The sequence below is a fragment of the Jaculus jaculus genome, chromosome 15 (genome assembly GCF_020740685.1).
Source record: "Jaculus jaculus isolate mJacJac1 chromosome 15, mJacJac1.mat.Y.cur, whole genome shotgun sequence".
NCBI classification, from domain to species: Eukaryota; Metazoa; Chordata; class Mammalia; order Rodentia; family Dipodidae; genus Jaculus; species Jaculus jaculus.
In genome coordinates, this window is record NC_059116.1 from 12,444,174 (window position 1) to 12,464,531 (window position 20,358).

The window sequence follows — 20,358 nt, forward strand, 5'->3', positions numbered from 1 at the left end:
GGGTCATTATATCCATGTACTGTCTAGCCAGAAATCACTGATTCCAAGTTACCTATGTGAGACAGTACAACTACTGTGTAACAACTGTGTAAATGGTGGCGAGTTATTAATGTATAACAAGAAACTAATTCTATACAGTTAAAGGCAATGAAAAATTGAAATCCTTAGTTTCTTCAAGATGACTGTCAAAATACACCCAACACTCCTTTACTGAAACCATAAAAAATGCTCTTTTCATTGGGCATTTTTTTTGCTCTTGCAGATTATTTATTTAATTCCAAGTCTATGGCTGTAACCTAGTTCTAGCTTCCTTTCTATAGTATAGCTTAATGAGAAAACTAGGCACTCTAGAATGTTCCTCGAATGGATCAGATGCCCACATGTGGTCATTTTCAGTATGGGGCCATAACTAAATAAACTGTAAGTCAGAATGTTAGTAGGGTTACTGTCACATGGGACTCTGCATTCACATTCAACTTTGGTGGCTGTGGTGTCCAACAGATGTCAACTTGCTGGCATTCCTCAGTATATAGTACCTCCTGGCATCTTGTGAGTTTCCTACTCTACCCTGGGGTATCTCATATCACAGTTTAGGAACCATGGATGTTGTTATTGATAACTATCAAGGAATCAGTAATTGCCTCAGGTAGGCCAAATGTTGCCAGATGATTATCTAAAAAGTACAGTCTACATTAACAACAACAACAAATTACAGTGATGGGATTTGCTTAAAAATGCTTAAAACAAAAGAGAGAAAAAAAAAGCACCAAAAGAGAGCTGAAGTAAATGTGTTAGGATCATGTTAAGTGTGTAAACTTTTAGCAATGGGTAGTAGGGTTTTATCCACTGTGTCTGTATGACAACAGAAACAGAAATCTAAAATGACATCAGTATGCATTGTAACAGAGCAGTTTCTCTGACAGACAGAGAGGTATGAAGAAGGCCATGCTACTGAAGACCTTTTTTTCTTCATCTTTGTGTAGGTATGAAATGTTCTTAAAAGTATCAAAATTGCACACAACTTACTTTTCAAAACAGGCAAGAATTCAACGGGGAACAAAAACACGGTAGTGAAATTCAGAAGGGAAGTACAGCAGATGGACAAAGTACTGCTGAAGAATCAAAGCATCTCACTCAACTGAAGAGAACCAGAACCCCAGCAGCATCTTAAAACACCGTATTTTCCCAGCGCTCAAGTGGCAGAGGCAGAGGCAGGAGACTCACTGTGAGTTCAAGGACAGCCTGAGACTACAGAGTGAATTCCAGGTCAGCCTGGGTGGGCTAGAGCAAGACCCTACTCTGAAAAACCAAACCAAAACAAACAAACAAAAAACCCACTGTGCTTTAAGTGCAAAAGGTTTTATATGAGTTAAAGCTCTAGAACTTACCATCATAAACAAAGTAGGTTTCGTCTTTGAAAACAAGCACAGCAGGCATTTCTTTCAATGTGACATACTGGAAAACATTAGGTTAGCTGTTATCACTCAAAGTTTTTTTGTCACTTTATTTTTTTATTCTATCTTATTAAGAACATATTTTGTACAGATACATCATGTGTTGGTAGCATCTTTTCCCTCCTCCCTGTTAACTGATAGGTATAATTTAAAAACTACTAAGAGATACCAGAAAACACCTATACACATGTGCACAGGAGCAAAAGAGAGACAACTAAAAAGAACAGTCAGTCACAGGTCCCTGCAAAAGCAGGGTCTGGCTGTTTCTGGCTGTCCTTCCACACAGTCATCAATCTGCATGGTAAGAGCCGAGTTGGTAAGGGACAAAGAACAGCCTCCGGAGAGGCAAAGGACAGGGTACCTCTGAGCAGCAGGACATGTCACTCGGCCCACCACCGGCTGCTGCTTGTCCACCACTGCAGCTGCGGGAGCCAGAGCCAGACCCGTGTCCAAGACCGGCTGCCCCTCCTGCGAATGTGAGGCCACTGTGTGCACTCAGCTCAAGGGGTACTTACAATACAGTCAATAATCAGCACTACCAGAATGTACAGTATCTATAAAAAACACACTGCTACAATGGACACCCCCTACGTGGTTTCTGCTAGCTCCTGTCTCCTCTCTCGCTGCACTACAAGCTCACTGGCTAGCCTCTCTTTCTCAAAGACGTCAAGTGTGCTGCCCTGCACCATCTGTGCTACGTGTTCTGTCTCTGGAGTTGCGCCCATGGCTCTTTACACCACACAAGTCCCAGTTCATGTGTTTTTCCTCAGGCTGACATTTCTTAATCAACAAACAGGGCAGTCACCCCAATTTGGGTTGCCCAATTCTCTCAGTGCCCTGATGTTTCTTCTTGACAGCACAGAAGGAATCTTGTTTACAGATTTGTTTACTGTTGGGTGTGAGGGTCTAAGAGAAGACTTATCTATAAAACACACACCCCCAGGAGCTGATTCACTACTGTAAACAACTTAATGGCTTGAGAGCTCACTTGTTGCCAGTAATATCATTCAAAAGATGTTTAGTCTGATACCAGCAGTTAAGTATTTACTCTCTCCACACATCACAGTAACTATATCAGATAACTAAAACCAAGTAGTAATTGTTAAAAGGCAATTTGCTTCATCAGGCCTAATTTCAAATATTACCTCCGGCACCACATCTTCTGAGGCAGAAAAAAAGTATGTATACACGATTAGCTCTGAAGCAGCATCTATGTACTTCTCCTATGAAGCAAACAGAACGAGGGTTTAATATTTCAAAAAATCAGAATTCAGTTCTCATGAAACAATCAATGCTGCCTTCTGTAAATAGTATCAGCTATTTGCTACTATGTGACTTTTTCCATGAAAAGACAAAATATAAAATCAAATGAGTTGCTTGTAAGGGAGATGACTATTGTAAAACATACAATTCTAGGCAGCACTCTGTCAAAGTACTTGATAACCTGCCTGAGGCAAAAGCTAAGACTATTGCTGAAGACACCATATGCTGATGACACAGAGCACAGAGAGACCTGGCTAGAATTCAGAAGAAAGCTAGTCCCCACACAGCTAGCCTGTCTAGTCTGGAAAGTGCTACATGAGCTACTGAGGAAAAATGGACAACAACAGTCTAAGCAACCAGAGGTCTAAGCTACTCAGAAGGAACCCTGACATGATATAAAGTCCAGTGCAACCATGGCACACAGCTTCAGTGGGTAACCAATAGCTTTCTGATTGACTAAGAGACCTGCTCAGTATAAAGAAATCCATATCTGGAATTGGGAACCAGATCAGAATCCTGTGGAGACAAAGATTATCTTCACCAGTGTCAAGCTCTCACCAGTCTTTGGCTAAAAGAGGGGCTACATACATCTAATTCTGCCTAAATTAATAATGCTTATCCCATTTAAAAAAGCATACTGACTTCACTGCCTTTGGGGAATCTGTACTTTTTCAGATGGTAGTGAGAATGAAGGATATAAACTACCCCTCACACTTCAGCCGAGCCACAGTTGAAACCACAGAGGAATTGAGACAAGCAAGAGTGCTGCTACCATTCTGTTCCTGATAATAATAAAGAGGCAGACTCTGGGGATACTCAACACCTTATCAAAATAGAGATCCAGAGGCTCCTAAAGAACTCATCAATGAAGTAGACTTAAAAATTCAGCCAACCGCCGGGCGTGGTGGCATACGCCTTTAATCCCAGCACTCGGAGGCAGATGTAGGAAAATTGCTGTGAGTTTGAGGCCACCATGAGAACACAGAGTGAATTCCAGGTCAGCCTGGGCTAGAGTGAGACCCTACCTCAAAAATAAAATAAAAAAAAAAAAATTCACCTAATCAATGGCTCAGAGAATTTTGTGGAAGAGGGAGAGGAAAGATTGTTAAGAGCCACAAGTTGAGACATCATGCTGAAAGCAAGGCATTTCCTCCACCCAAAAATAATTGACTGCTGCTCCCACAATGCATAAACTACAACCCCATGGGGAGTACCTGCAACCCTAGTGAGGACCAACCTCAATGTAATGGGGGCAGGGACCACAGAAAAGAGGGTACCAACACATGATGCATCTATATGAAACATCTTGTTAATAATAATAATAAGCATTTTAAAAATTGCAAAAAAAAGAAAGCACTTCTATCCTCCACCAAATAGTTGATTAATTATTATAATTACTGTGACCTCATTAATTCATATTTATTAATTTACATTAGCAAGGATGAATAAAGTTGACATTGACACTGCATTTTGCAGTAGCTGATTTACAATGTTAAAAAGAAATATAAAATATAAATAATCAGGTCAGTACCAAAAGAAATACTAAGGCAGGCAACACCTAGCTACACTTCTACTCACTTCTGTTTCAATACTGGCAAGTATTATAGAAGACATGTATACAAGAAAGGGTTTTCACTGTAAAAATACTTAGGTTGGGCCACAATATAAGCATTTTCATATTTTGGTTAAAGTTTAGCTACACAGCAAGTGAAACTGTAACAGTATGTCTGTTTATGCAGATTTATAAGCCCGTACTTTCAAGGGTGATTCTCCACCTATGTAAACAAAAAACACACGATGTCTCTTCTGGACATGTCCAAACATTTGCTGACTTGGAAGTGGACGAACCAAAGCCCTGTTTGAAAAAGCAGACAAAGATGAAGTAAGGCATACACACAATTCAGTCTCATTTATGAGATTCATCATTTCTCAAATTATAGTTTCACTACTGAAGCTAAGTGTATCACCAAGTCCATATAAAGCTAATAAAACCCCAGCTGATGGGGACTCATTCATCACTTACTGACAATTTATATAGTACTCATGATTAAACCTGTCAGCTTTAAAAGTTATGTCAAATATTCCTCTCTAGAGATTAACATTATTGGCATTATTTTGATAAGTTAAAAGCAGAACTATTATCTATTTGCAGTCCATGGCTAACAACAAAGGAATTCACCTGAGAATTCTTTCTCCTATCAAAAGAACATTCACAGAATCTAACTATGCAATAGTGTCCCAAGAGTAAATAGCAGGTAAGAATATTTATACAAGACCTGTCAACTTAAACATTACATAGTTCTTAAGTATTCTATGGAGGTTAAAACCCTGCTTCAAATTTAGATTAATATTTTTCAGAAAAATAAAATGGAAAACAGTTATACTAGTATATGAGTAACTCCAAAAGTCATAATTCTACAAAAGTTTATTATACAAGCATTTCTCAAAGCAGATCGACTGAGAATATGACATCAAAACAATGAGCTCTGTTACTGAAGGTGCAGTCAGTAACCTGACACAGTCTTCCAAGTACGACAAATACCATCACACTCGTAGCTCAGAAAATTTGGAAACTACACAGAACCTGTTTTGCAAAGTCAAGCATTTTCAAAGCACAAAGTTCTTAAGACGGTTGCATCACTCTCCTCTGGCCTCTGTTTCAACACCTAGCAATTAACCAGCAAGTGATGCAACCCCAGAACTGACTCTTGAAATAGCAACTATAACAGAATCACCCTTGGTTATTTCAGAAGACTCTCTTCTTAGGCATAATAAACGTAGCACATGAGGGGATATAGGACACTACCAACATGCCTCTCATATGACACAGCCATTTCAAAATTCATTTACCAAGTACATAAAGAAAATGAAACATGATATCACAATGAGAAAGTACAGTCAAAATTATTCGTAAATACTACAACTTTAATAAAGTTTAGTACATATTCTGGGCATGTGCACAAATTTACTGTTGTTCCACATAACAAACCCATCCTATTTTAATTTAACACTAGCAAGTATTACCAGTATGTCATGCCAAACTAATAAGGAACTGCCTACACGTTAAGGTCAACATACAGTAATGTGTCCTGACAAATGTTCTCAGTAAGAATTTCATGTAACCAGATTAAACATATGTAAACCCTGATTTATTAGTCAGCAAGATATGGAAGAAAATCACATTCAAACAAGAATAACTTGTGAAGAATTTGCTTCCTTGCCAGCAATTCCTCAGAAATTTGTAGACCAATCCCAACGATCTGCAAGTACTGTGAGAACGCCTCCTTGCAGCTGGTATGAAACAGCCCGTGGTGATAAGGAAGGATTTAACTATCTAAACTGGCATTTTCCAGCATCACAGGTTAGCTATTCGAGTAACATATTGGAGTAAAATTGCAAAAATAAAAAAATTCAGATCTATAAAGCTGCTACAGCACCCCCCCAGTTTCTCTTTCCATGTATGAAATTACCCATACTACCTGTGGTATGAAAATATTCCGTGGGAAACTACCACCATAAGCAGTTCTTAAGTGCAACAGCGCATCGTTCTGAGTCATATGAAACCTCACCCCATCTCTACCAGATGTGAGTCATCCCTGTGCCCAGTGTATGCAAGCTGCACATGACACCTGCCCCTGAGCATGCCCCAGCCCTCAAGTCATCACACTACAAGTACGTCAGGGATTGTGTCCAACCAACTGTTACTTCACTTCATAGTGGCCCCCAAATATGGGAGTAGCAATGCTGCAAATTCAGATACCAAAGAGAAGTCATAGAGTGCTTTCTTTTAAGTGAAAAGTATATTTTAAGGGGAAAGAAACCACTTTCATATCACTTTTATTACAGGGTCTTTTTATGATCTCTTATGGGATGCAGTATTAGCTACAGTGTCAAGCATCTCCCGGTGTGAGGAAGGGGGTCTCAAAGGATGTATCAAGAATAAGGAGGGGCTATTGTGCAAGTAATCAAAAGACTGAAAATGTGTTAAAACTCATTTGGGATAAGTTTTCCTACACAACAAATGAATTAAAATGTAGAACAAAAAATATAAAACATGATCTGATTCTTTGCAGCATTTCCTTGAAGATGCTACAGACTCTGTATTTTCCAAAACAGGAAGCACATTTAAGTAAGTCTCTAAAAGGTGTGTGTTCAATATATCCTACAAAAATGTACCTAATTTTCAAATAATAAAATCATAGAGTTAATACTTTTCCTAACAGGAACTTACCCAGAAACTCTGTGTGCAAACTCAATAATATCATCTTTAGTCCGTGGTCCTTTGTAATTATATGCCAAGTCCCCCTTCAATCTTAAAAAGAAAAACAGAGGATAAGAACTGGAAATGATTTTCACTCTGAGTATTAAGGGCAATCATTCCCTCCTGTAATGTAACCTTGCAGGCCATACAGCAGTAAGTGCAGAAGCCTTGGGAAGTACACATGCAGTACGCACATGGAGGGACAGCAGCTCCCCCCACATGACAAGAACCATGTGCCGCACTGAGTTTACACTGGCAGGCTTTCCTGTCTCCACAGCTGCATATGCGTGCCTTCTGAAAGGTGAGTGATCTACACCCCAGCCAAGGGCTGCACACCAGCCTGTCACTGAACTCCCTGGAGCAGGATGTGGGAGGAGGCAAACACAGAACAACATAGTACCCTGGCTCCTCCGTGAATGCTCCAAATCCTCCAGTTATGATAATGACCACACTTCTAACACCCAGAATGATTCTCACAAAGCCTCCCAATGAATAACATGTCTGATTAACATGTCTGAAAGTATAATCAAGAGGCCTAAGGGGAGACTTGTGAGTTACAAAAGGTAAAGACAATTAGCATAAAATGGAACAGAAATGTAGCAAACATTCGTCCAAAGTGGAGGGATATGGTCAATTAAAAAAAGAAACACTGACTAGTGTTCTCAAATATTATAATTTGAGACTTTAAAATATGTTTTTAAAAACATATTTTAAAAATAACTGAAAACTACTCCCAAGCTCTCTATATTACTGATGAGAAACTTCAGTAAGATTATTACATATAAAACAGTTCTTTTAGGTTTACCAAACCATTTTTTCCAATCTGTACCTGTATTTGGATTAGTCAACACACCTACAGATTAATTATCCACCAATTTGGATTCTCTTATAGTTAATATCTTCAGTGAAGTAAGTTTCCTTAATTATTCAGAAGGCTGAGTCTACTAGGAGACTGACTTCAAGGACAGACCTGCGAGAACACACACCAGGGCTACTCAAGGATGATTTTCCATAATTTATATCTCGCCTTGCCCAGTAATGACAGATAGGAAGTATTCAAAGCACAGCACCGAATGAGCCCTGAGCAAGACTACTTCAATTTGAAGAAAGCATAGAGGAATGGACCCTCTCCTTTCATCATACACTCTGCCTTAAAAAGAAGATACTGATCCCAAATCCTCAGCCTTTCAAAGAAACTATTAGCAATAAGTCCAATGTAAGCAGAGTGAACCTAAAAAAAAAAAAAAAAAAAAAAAAAGCACATATAAACATACAACACTCAACTTACAGCTTAATTGTTGGATAACCTCGAACTCCAAACTCTGAAGCAAGACCTTGATAAAAAAAATAATAATAATTCTAAATCTTTTTGAACTGAGAAAACTAGGTAACAAATGAGCCAGTTACTACATAAAGATATATTTATACAAACAAAAGTAGATACAATTTTTAGGTATTAACAACTCACAAAAAGGTTTTTAAATCTTGACATTTACATATAAAACAGTTCCTTAATAATTTAATTTAGGGAATGTAAGAAATACTGAGATTAAAAAATGACTTCCACCAGGAGGAGGGTGTAGGACATGGATAGCCTCACAATGGTACCAAATTGACTGTATTCGCTGAGTATAAAACTAATTAATAAAAAAAAGAAAAAAAATGACTTCCAGAATAGTTACAATTTGTCTCTTGAGCACTCATTTTAAAAGCTATACTATTTTAAAAAACAAAAACAGCAGCAGTACATAAAGTATTTCTCATCTGACTTCTTTTGAGAAAAAGTATTTCAACCTACATCACATTGAGTCCTTTCCAAAAAGTTTACGTCTCCCTACACAGTCTTCTGAGTCTTCACAGAAAATAAGGATATTTTAAACTTAAAAATTAAAGCTTTAGGAAAATTTCTCAAGATCTGTAGTCATTAGATGATCGAGAAGAAGTTTTGTCTAAATTCTGATTTTTCTACTTTTTAGCCTAGAATTCCAATTTTCTCAAACATATTAGGATGGAAAATATATACTAGAATGCCATCTGCTAAGGTGAAAAAAAATACAGACACAGAAAATGTCAACAGGAAATTAAGCCATCAGAAGTATAGAAATAATTTAGCAATCGAATATTATACAATTTCATAGGCAACTAGGCCAGAAAAGTAGAAATAAGACAGCCTTTGTTTTCATTACACAATGTAAAACACGTGTCACTCCGAAGTAAGCTGCATTACCCACAGGGTGCCCCCTTCTGTGACTGTATTTCCAGGAAGCATGCTTGTAAGAGGTGTGTGTGTGGGGGGGGGGGGGTGTCATGGAAACTACTCCTGTACCTGGCCCTGGCTTCACAGTCACTTCAGTACTCTCCATCAATCTCATCACTGCTCAGTCTGATCCCAAAGAATTAGCTCTACCTCCACATGCTCCGGAAAACTAGACCAGTTACATAGCTTGTTTCCATTTTAAGTTCACAACGAAATGCTGTCATGTAGATTGTGTTGACTGTAACCGGGTCTGTCCAGCTGCATCTGCATTCTGTGTCTAGGTGTGAGTGTGCGTGCGGGCACAAGGGTTGAGAGTGCGGTGGGGAGGGGGACGGCGACAAACACGCACACGGGCACGGAAGCTGGAGATCGACCTCAGCTGTCTTTCTCAATCACTGTCTACTTTTTAAAAAAATATATTCATTTATTGTTTAAGGCAGGGAGAGAGAGGAAGATGGAGGGAGGGAGGGAATGGGCATGCCAGAGCCTCCAGCTGCTACAAATGAATTAATGTCCACATGAATAAATGTCAACTTTGTGCATCTGCCTTTACGTGGGTACTGGGGCATCAAATCCAGGTTGTTAGACTTTGCAGGCAAGCACCATAACCACTGAGCAATTTCTCCTGCCAGCAACAACTATTTTACTTCTAGGAAATAGCATTTCAAAGCACTTTTCCCTGTCCTTTGGCTCTTATGTTCTTTCTTTTTTGTGGTCAGGTCTCATTGTAGCTCAGGCTGACCTCGAATAGACTATGTCATCTCTGGCTGGCCTCAAACGCAAAGCCACCCTCCTACTGCTGCCACCCTAGTGCTGGGATAAATGCTTGGGCCACCACACCGGCTTCGCCCTATGTTCTTCGAGACAGGGACTAGACCACCTGATCAGGTATGCATGGCATCTCGCTGTGTGAAGCCAACAGTGACACTTTAGATACAAGCCACCATGTCTGGTTTTCCATGGGTCATGGGGATCTGAACTCATGTCGTCATGCAGGTATGGAGAGCACCTTTCTCACTGAGCCATTTCACTAAGCACTGCATTTTTTTTTTTTTTTGAAAGCAAAAGTAGAAGGAATGTTTTTGCAGAAATGATTGCATAAATCGACTCTTACTCACTGTCTTCCTAAATTACAGAGGCAAGTAAGTGCAAGCCCTTGTTATCACTTAGAGCTCATTAATGTTTTCCAAAACTGACTAGGGAAAGGGTTATGATTCACTAGTGATTCTTCTAAGGACAAGGAAAGTACAATGAATGGTACTTCCCAGCAGGATGTTGAAGATCCCATGGAAGAACCATCAGAGCAGAAATGCCAGTTCCACACTGAACCCCATCCCTAGATTTTCCTGACCTCAGTTTTCATAGTTGGGAGAAATAGCATCGCCCCAGCTTACTGTGGCCCCTTGTCTCCTTGACCAGTGACTCCAAAACATCAAGAGCCTTAGCTTTCCACATGATGGGATTAAAGACACATGAGCCAAGCCTGGCTTACCATGACAGGGATGTGTGGACATTTCCATGTGAATGTGAAAGTCTGTAACTGTCTCTTCTCCAGCTTCCTCTGTGCGGACACCTCCGCTTGGGCAGAGGGATGGAGGGGTCTGATTCCTTGTTTAAGTTACACAGACACAAGGGATTTCCGGCACTTGAATGTGTTTCTGCTTTATCCCTCCCCCACTGCTCTCCTGCAGCTCCCTTCCTTCCTCAGCACCCAGAGACCTCCTTGGGCTCTCAGTCAGGATGGCCCTCTACTGACTTTTTCTTCAGCTTCCACTGTCCTATGTTAAGACCTCTTCTTTCCTTCTCTCCACCTATCTGCCTTTTAGTATTATGAGCAACAAATCCTCATAAATACCTATTAAAATCTAGGAGTTCCTATGAGAGAAAACATCAAAAGGGTTTGAGACAAGATGTAGAATAGGCCTGACCATGGTGCAGACTCTGTTGTGGGACCTCACTGGTACTTCAGTAACTGATGGCACGCCAAAATACAAATATCAATAAACACCAAGAATGGTTAGTTTCAAAATAGCTGTAATAGTCTTCAACCAAACCTCAAACCACTTTTGTATGAAGAAGAAAATAAGATTTTGGGAAGATCTGACAACTTGTTTGAGAGAAAGTAGCAATGAGGAAGCAAACACTGAAACAGAAACTCACTCTACAAGGCAAGTTTTTATTCCTAAATGCTTATACTAGAGATTCAAGTAACAATCTCAGACCAATCCTTTCACAGCGGAAGCTGTAACCTGAGAAATTCCCCTGAAGCTTTGTAACTGTAAATATTCCTTAGTGAATGAAGGGAAGCAGGAAGCCTACTCCCTGGCTGTTTTCTCCTTCAATTCCAACCAATTAAGGACAGGTGACCTTGGGATCCAGCTCTAACCTTTCCTCTAACTCTGTGGTGTGAAAAGAGCCACTTCACCTTTAGTGGGGCTACTTTTTTCTTTTTTTAGTTCCATTACTTTTTGTCGAACTATGAGCTGTAAGCTGGGGAGGGGCTGAGAAGTTAAGACTTCACTCTGAAGACCTTTCAACAAGAAAACAGTACAAAGTATCACATTTAACACTCAGTAAGGTGGAGACATTTTTGGTGGATACAATGGCTGCGGATGGGGAGGTAGAAGTGAGGAGGGGTACTGCGTCGCTATCTGTGGAGTAGGGTCAGAGATGTCAGGAATCCTACAATACTCAGAAAGAATGATTATAGCACAAAAAAGGAACCCCCAAATACTGGTTCCTAATGTCAGCAATGCCTGAAATACTCCTGTAGATAAAAAGACCTCACAAGGACAGTAAAATTAATTTCCAAATATTCTTAAACAAGAAGTCAGAATAATAATGTTTTGGGCCAAATGTCATTGTATGTTACACATCAAAGCCAAATGAACATGATCTTTTACTACAAAATGTAATCAATAAACATAAAGCATCAACAGAATTCCGGGGTTATCACAGCAGAAGTCAGTGTATCACAGTAGGGGCATTATATCATGAGAAGCGTTTTCAGTATCCATTCTTGGAAGGGAGACATACATTAAAACATGGAGAGGCTCAACTACATATCTGAATTTACACACGACATTATATAACTTTAATTATTAGTTAAAATTAAATCAAGTGAACTTTGGTACAATTACGAACATATAAAGCAAAATAAATCCCAATAGTTCAAAATTTTTCTAGTTCACAAAGTCTGTACACGGAGATTTGTTGGGTTCATTCTGATGATACTTGCTTTCAGCCAAAATTTCATATTTGAAAATTTAAGCCACCACCAATGGAAGTTAAAAGAATTTTTCTATATAGGATCATGTTACAATTCTCTCACTGGAACCCAAATTATGTAACTATCTACTCATTAAAGTAATATTCCACTTTCTGGTTCCACAATTTAAACTGTACAGTAAATTTATTTAAGTGCATGCTAGATCTATACTCATAATCCAACCTGAAAGACTTCCATATGGCTGGGATGCTGTGGGACTCTGAGCTTTCAGCTTACACGGAGCACCCAGGCAATTTAAGAAATACGAGTAACCCATAACTTGAAAGAGGTCTATGAAACAGCATGATTGGTATTTCTCAGCTAAGAGACAAAATAATGACATACAGACTAAAAACAATGCAATTCTTTAGCGATTTAACTCCAAATTCTACTCAATGTCTACATGAGAGCAGTCTTGAAGTATTTAAGCACACACAGAGACATATAACTAAAAATCTAATCTCTGGACAATGGTTTTTGAATATCACCAATGATTTTTGGAAAAATGATACTCGTTTTCTCTGCAGCACAGTTCATCACTCACCAACACAAAACACTACATTATTTTACTTATTTTTGACTGTTTATTATCTGTCCATATTTCATCTTATAACTTGTTGCCAAATTATCTTTATAAATCATTTGCTTTCCCCAAAATGTGTGTTTCCTCGCTACTGACAAACGATGAGATGAAGACGAGGGACTTGGGGAGCTGCTGTCAGTATGACATCATCCGTTAAATGCTACATAAGTGCTGGCCGTCGAAGCATGGGGTGTAAACCATGAAACATACATATAATCTTCACCACCATGAAGACCTCTCTCCCACACAGAAATGAAAAGTAAAACTGACAGGTGAAGTACTTCCTCCAAGTTATAAAGTAGGACAGGAGAAGTGAGATTAAAGCACAAGTCTGGGGACAGGATTGGGGAAGGGGAGGGGGAGATGGCTCCACAGATAAAGCATTTGTCATACAAGAATACCTGAGTTTGATCCCCAGAGCCCACTTGAAAGTTATGTGCGATAGCATGAGATCTAGAGACTCCCAGTGTAACCACAGTGAGAAGGGAGGTGGAGACAAGAGTCCATGTAAGGTTGGCGGCCAGCAGTGGTGAACAACTTTGCCTCATCAGGATGGAAGGCAAGGATAAACATTCAAAAGTTGCCCCCTAACTCCACACACGTGTCATGACATAAACACGCTCTCATTTACACACATGATCACACACACACACACACACACACACACACACACACACACGTAACTGTCTTGTTGTAAAATCCAATGTAGAATACAAAGTTCATATCCTAAAAAGGAATTATATGGCTAGGTGTGGGTACCACCTGTAATGACACTGCTTCCAAGACAGAGACAGGAGGATAACATTAGTTTAAGGCTACACAGTGAGTTCCAGACGGGCCTGGAACAGACTGAGAACATGTCTGAGAAAACAAAGCAGAAAAAAAAAAAAAAGAAAAAAACAACCAAACAACAACAAAAACAAACCAGCACATTACATACTTTTACTTTCTTTATTAAGAAAAAAAAAGGGGAATCATCTCTAACAATGTTAGTTCAACACCATCCAAATTTCATAACACAAACATCACTACAGGAAGCATGACAACTAAATCGTTACAATAAGGAATTCCAAGCTTTGAACCCTCAGTATCCTTCCCAGAGCTGCACGCTAAAGCAACAGGCAGTGCCAGCCTTGCTGTGTGGAGCCACGCCATCCCAAATTGCTATGATGATTCCTACTTCCCTAAACCGGAAGTTTGCATCTCATATCCTGTAAACATTTTTTATAATGAGCAGATATTTTAAGCAATGGGAGACATGAGGTTTCTATTACAACTACTCAGTTTTGACAGTGGAGCCTTAAAGCAGGAGGACAATAGTAAGCTAGTGACTATATACAGCAGCAGTTGAATTCACAAACATGAGCAGTAGGAGAATAGCCTCTGGACAACTGCCACTCATTCAACTCTGCTCTGCTCTCTGCACGTGCTCAGTAAGCACATTCTCCACTGAATACACCCTGATCCTCTAAGCAAACTCCTTTCCGTTCCTCCTCATTCCTCGATCATTCCTTCTAAACCTATACCACTAACAATATCAGTAAAGATTCAATTTTCCAGGCTGGAGAGATGGCTTAGCAACTAAGTTGCTTGCCTGCAAAGCCTAAGGATCCAGGTTTGATTCCCCAGTACCTATGAAAATCCAGATGCAAAAAGTGGAGCATGAATCTGGAGTTCACTTGCAGCAGATAGAGGCCCTGGCATACTCATTCACATTCATTCTCTCCCCCGCCTCTCTTCTTGTAAATAAATAAAATAACAATAAAAAAAGATTCAACTTTCCCAGAGGTCCCTCACATTAAATGCTAATGTAAGTGGGTTCAACCAGGGAAAAGCCACAATTTGGACAATTTCAGTAGGCCTGAGATTACCACACACTTTACACTGACTATTCAATGCAAACTCATTTAACTCCAAGTACAGAGTCTTGTATTATTAAGAAACCTTTACCTGATAAAACTTTTTTCTCCTTACCCCAAAACCTATTATCATAAAAATATATTCTTTATGAGAAAAGGAAAATAATGAACTGTTTGAGGGCTTACTAGAATAGGAAGTAGCATCCATCTTTCCAACCTTAACTGGAGAACCAATGTTTTGCATCTCAAGACCAACTTCATTCCAAATTGGCTCCAGCTTTTTACAATGGCCACACCATGGGGCATAGAACTGCCAAAAAAGCAGAAGAAAATGAACAAACATGAAAATGTTACACTATTCTGCATACCAATCATGATATTTGCAGACTCTCTTTAAACAACTTAATTATCTATTTCAGGTAAAAGTTTATCATGTTTAAGAGGCAGGATATCAAAAGATATAGGAAGCAAATCAAAGCAGCATAATTCTTACCACATTTCTCAAAATTAATACTAGTTAAGCTCATTTTACATGACTAATACTTATTTAGAAAAGATACATAGTCAATATATTAAACAGCCTGCTTCCAAGGGAATGTATCCAGGTTTCATATCAGATGTAATCAGTAAGTAAACAGACATGCACTATCCCATATGCAACACCTAAGTGCGAATGCCAAACATCAATCTATTTTTACTATAATAGTTTCAACTGAGGTGCCTCTGCTAACTGTTGTGCATTCATTGTCAAGATATGACCATTGTTACGACAAGAGGTTTAGTATAAGGACAAGTTCAGTTCATTAAAAGCATAGTTCTTTCATACTTCAAAGCATGAAATGATGGGATGAAACTTATATTCTCCAGTTCTGTGGTGTAGTGTAATGCTTACTATATTTTCATGTAGTAAAACTTATATTACTAAGAAAATGTTTAAACGTACAAAAAGGAGAATTCATGATTGGACTATTATGACTCATCATCCATCCTCAGTAATTATCAACTCAGCCATTCTTGTTCCATTTCTTTGGTAGCTAATGATTTTTGGTGAGGCATGTTCAAACAAATCTCAATATATCTTGAGGTTTAAATGTGTTGCAAACTTACAAAGAGGAGAGTAGTAGATTTTTCCTATTGTTTAGTTTGAGCAATTATCAACTCTGCCATTCCTGTTCCATGTTTTGGAGGGGGAGAGGGCAGCTACTTTGGTTTTTGCTGAGGCATGTTAAAACAAATCCCATGTATCATAAGCTTTAAGTATATTGTGAACTTGCAAGTGAGAAAAGGAGATCAAATTTTAATTTTGATCATTAGTAGGGTATAAGATGTTTGAGACTACTTAGTTAATAAATTCAATCTCTTGATAATGTAAAGAAGCAAGAGTGAATTTGATACTAAAATAATACCATAATCTCAAGACAGGATTCACAACCCCATTATTTAAAAGGATTCCCGCTTCCCTTTTTAGTAACCCTACCCCAAGAATATCATCAAAAGTAGGTTTCCTTGCCAAGAACCTTACTAGTATACAAGACCACAAATTTCCACCTCTGAATGGAAGAGGCTGGAAATAATACTTAAGATGTTCAGAGTAATTAGCATATAACATTTGTTTACTCACATCAACAAGCCAAATGTCATCTTTTCGAGTATCCTTAAACCTAAAAACAAAACGAACACCAAGAGTGCTCAATATAAGAACACAGAACAAATTCTCTGAATTCCTATATTTTCCTGTGACCTCTGAATCTTATCCATTCCATTAAATATTTTAAGAATTAAAACTGAAACCAGAACAAAGAAATGGCCATTAGGAACAAAGGATCTAACAAAATGGGAAAGTAGTAGGGAGGAATAGGAATGCAGTCAGCTTCATCTACATAGTCTATCAGGGAGGAAGGAGTGCCTTTATAATGCAAGAAGTGGCTTTCTTTTCATTATTCCATAAACAATATAGCTAACTCATTAAACAGCATTTATTTATATTATGTTAAACACTGTAAGTCATATAGGGACAATTAAATCACACAGGTAGATGTGTATTACGTACATGCAAATAACTGACCTTATATAAATATACGGTACTTGAGCATGCAAAACTTGATAATCTGTAGAAAGCCCTGGAAAGAAGCTCCATGGGGGCTGAGGGATGACTGCATATGCCTAAGCTCTTAATCCCCCTACTTCATTCTAAACCTGGGCAGGAAATATATTGTATCAGGTCAAATATTATGCCTCAAAATTCTGCTTACAAGGCTAGCCACTTGCTGGTATCTAGGTGTTTGGATTTTAGGAGAATTCCCATGATTTTCTGGTATGGACTCCCCAGTTTTCATAAACTATTTGTGAAAAAGATCAATTAGAGAATTGCTGCATAAAGATCCTTGGCCCAAAGTGTGCACTACAAGCCAGGCTAAACTTGTGCCATCAGCTGGTAGGCTGGTCCTCTTTAACTGTCAATTAAAATACTCAACCCACCCCTATGGTTTTGGGCCACCCTGAGCAAGGAAAGTACACTGCCTGCCCATGTCTGGGTCCATGGAATGCAGACTGAGTCCAACTCCAGGGCCACTGTCAGATGCTGCACAGTCATGCAGGACTTATGTGGGGCAAGTCAACACAAAGCACAGGCTGACTAATCCAAACCTAGAGACAAGTCAACCGCAGGGAGGAACATTATGGAAAGTATGAGGGGTTCAACAAGTTCTGTGTGGTGAGAATACAATGGCTTGTGGACTTGAGGAATCGAGTCTCTGTGTAGTAGCTTTTTAGGTCTCAGTTGAAGAGTGGGACATGTTTTTAGGTCTCAGGAGAAGAGTGGGACATGTTTTTCTTACTGTTTTGGTCAATCTGGGATCACACCGGAATTCTCACGGTCACTGTCTTACAGGCAGAGGTGACAAACGGCTGCACATCCCCTTGTACTACTGCAGGAAACGATGCAGTTTCCATACGCATTTGACAAGCAAGGTACTGGTATTATTTGTTCCCCAGTGTGCGTGGTAAATAGCAGAATGAGAAGTAGAAGATGAATCCATTCACCCTTAACCAGAGTTGCCACAGTTAGGGGGCTCTGAAAAAGGTGACCTATCGTGATGCACTACTGAGTTCAATAAAGTAACCTTGCTGTTAACACTCTTTTCCTCATTCAGAAAACTGCTGTAGTCAATTTGCAAACATTTCCCAAGACACATTCGTATAAGGAAGACCCACAGGCCCTTTACACACTTCATTTATTCACAATGGTGCAATACTGTACTGACCACACCCTTCAGTAGATGACACTGTCCATGGGGCTCAGAAAGGACAAGAAGCCAATCTGCAAGTAACAAGTCTTGGTTTATCCACAGTGACAGTAACACACAAAAAGGATATATTAGCTCCTCAATGTTCAGTTTTCCACCAGGAAACAGCATCATGCCAGCATTAGGTAGATGCAGTAGAGTAAAATACAGCCAAGGAACCCAGAACAAAAGCCGCCTTTCTGCCTCTCTGCTAGTAGGAAAGTTCCTCAGCTGAGACACTCATATCTGGGATATGCCTCAGGAGAGGTCTCTAATGATGAGGCCTCTAAGTAGAGGGAACTGGACTAGGAGTGCCAGTAACCACATGAGCATGGCTGGGTCACCTGCTTCCTTGACTACTGGTGTCTCCAGAGAAGGCCATGCACTTGGTGTGGGAAGAGCACCTACCTTCCCTCATGTGACCTGCCAGGAAAAGCACTGTTATCACTTGGGAGTCAAAGCTGAATGAGCAGGCAAAGAATTTTGCAGTGTAGCTGGACTATTCACTACTGTAAGCATGGCTTTGTCATTAACCCTGTGATAGCAGAAGCATAAATACTGAATTCCTGCATGTATTCTGCATGATTAAATCCAAAAGAAACCACAAATACAAAATGAGATGATAAAACAACACAGAAACATTTGCTAGCTATTTCATCTCATGACAACTATCAAAACACTTTGGGGTACGCTTCCATATAAAACCCTCAGAACTAGTAGAAACAAAATTAGCACTGTTGGTCACTACCATCTTCTAGAGTTCTAACATCTGTGCATAAATGGTTACAGCGCCTGTCTAGCAGGTAACATGAGAGTTGGACAATTTTAAATAATACTTTATGTTGACGTATACTCACGATTCATCTAGTTCTTCTACAAATCCTTTGCAGAAAGTCAGGTCTAGTAAAATAACTAGAAAAGAAAGGAAAAAATGTATAGAATGGCAATTTTTCATTTCACTCTTCTGTAAGCATAGTCATCTATAATTTTTTCTTCTTCTTCACAATCTACCAAAAACACACCATTGATCCTTCACATGACAGTATCCATTGATCCATCAGCCTAGAGTGTAATATGCTCTAGAGTTCGTCCACTTAATAAAACTTGACCCTGCATGCAAATATATTGCAACTGGTAAATGCTGTATGAAGTACAGTTGATACAGTTTTCTGTACTAGCAACCGTCCTTCAGTCAAAACTCCAAACGCTATTTCAAATACTGTCGCACCTGCCAATACACATTGACAGACAGACGCAGACAAAACGGGGCTACACACCTTGCAGCAGAGCACTAAGTGGCCCACAGAGGCCCTAAAAGTGATGGTTCATCACTGGGCATACCACCATGGCAACCAGGACACCCTGTGCTGACTGCAGGTCACTGCACACTGCCCAGTCCTGGGGAACTGACCATGATCTATCCTTGACCTATTCTTTCTTAAGCCCGGGTAGTAAAATTCAAAATGATAAATAAATAAAGAAAAATCTCTCAAAGGTGACAAGCTTTCAGAAACTATAGATCTCCTAAAGCTGACTCGAGGACACGCTTGATGCCAGTGCGTGGAGCCGGTGCTGCGGACCCTTGCGGGCACTCAAGACAAGTGGAAGCATCCTCTCCCGCCCTGCCCCGCGCCCCGGCGGAGCCCCAGGGCGGCCGCACCGGAAGCCGAGCAGAGGGCAGGACCGCGGGCGGCCGCGGAGGGTCGCGGGGGACCGGAAGGGTGGGACGGACGAGGACTCCCCCCCGCCACCCAGCCCCAAGCCCTGGGGCCGCGCCCTCGACGCACGGCTTACCTGCGGCGCACAGCCCGAGGGCGGCCCGGCTCCTCCGCCCGGCCGCGCCCGCCCCCGCCATGGACCACGGTGGAGGATGAACGCGCCGAGGCGCACACACGCTGAGAGAAGCCCGCCCGCACAGGGAAGCGACGACGACCCCGGCGCGCACACTCGCCTGGGAAGCCGGTGGGCGGGGCCGGCCGGCCTCCGTTACCCTCCCAGGGACCCGGCTGCGTCTGAGCATGCGCGGGGCTGGCACGCATGCGCGGGAGGGAGGCGCATGCGCGCTGGCGTTGCCGCGCATGCTTTGCGCGCGCAGAGCTGAGGGGAGCGTGAGAACCGCGGCTGCTTGC

General features: G+C 40.4%; 1 protein-coding gene across 2 annotated transcripts in view; it reads right to left on the reverse strand.

The window, feature by feature from the left end:
- Tmx3 (thioredoxin related transmembrane protein 3) overlaps window positions 1–20,153 on the reverse strand; it is a 34,547-nt gene extending 14,394 nt beyond the window's left edge. Inside the window, exons 1-9 of one of the 2 annotated variants that reach the window (XM_004654637.2) lie at window positions 20,024–20,153; window positions 19,087–19,141; window positions 16,567–16,606; window positions 15,132–15,255; window positions 8,267–8,312; window positions 6,949–7,029; window positions 4,473–4,572; window positions 2,600–2,677; window positions 1,389–1,455 (exon numbers count right to left, since the gene is read on the reverse strand). In XM_004654637.2, coding sequence (XP_004654694.2) covers window positions 1,389–1,455; window positions 2,600–2,677; window positions 4,473–4,572; window positions 6,949–7,029; window positions 8,267–8,312; window positions 15,132–15,255; window positions 16,567–16,606; window positions 19,087–19,141; window positions 20,024–20,084 — 652 coding nt within the window. In that variant the 5' untranslated portion in view covers window positions 20,085–20,153. Of the gene's footprint in view, window positions 1–1,388; window positions 1,456–2,599; window positions 2,678–4,472; window positions 4,573–6,948; window positions 7,030–8,266; window positions 8,313–15,131; window positions 15,256–16,566; window positions 16,607–19,086; window positions 19,142–19,506; window positions 19,602–20,023 lie in introns of those variants that run through there. The other variant, XM_045134968.1, reaches the window with a different exon arrangement.
- Between the last annotated feature and the right edge of the window lie 205 nt (window positions 20,154–20,358).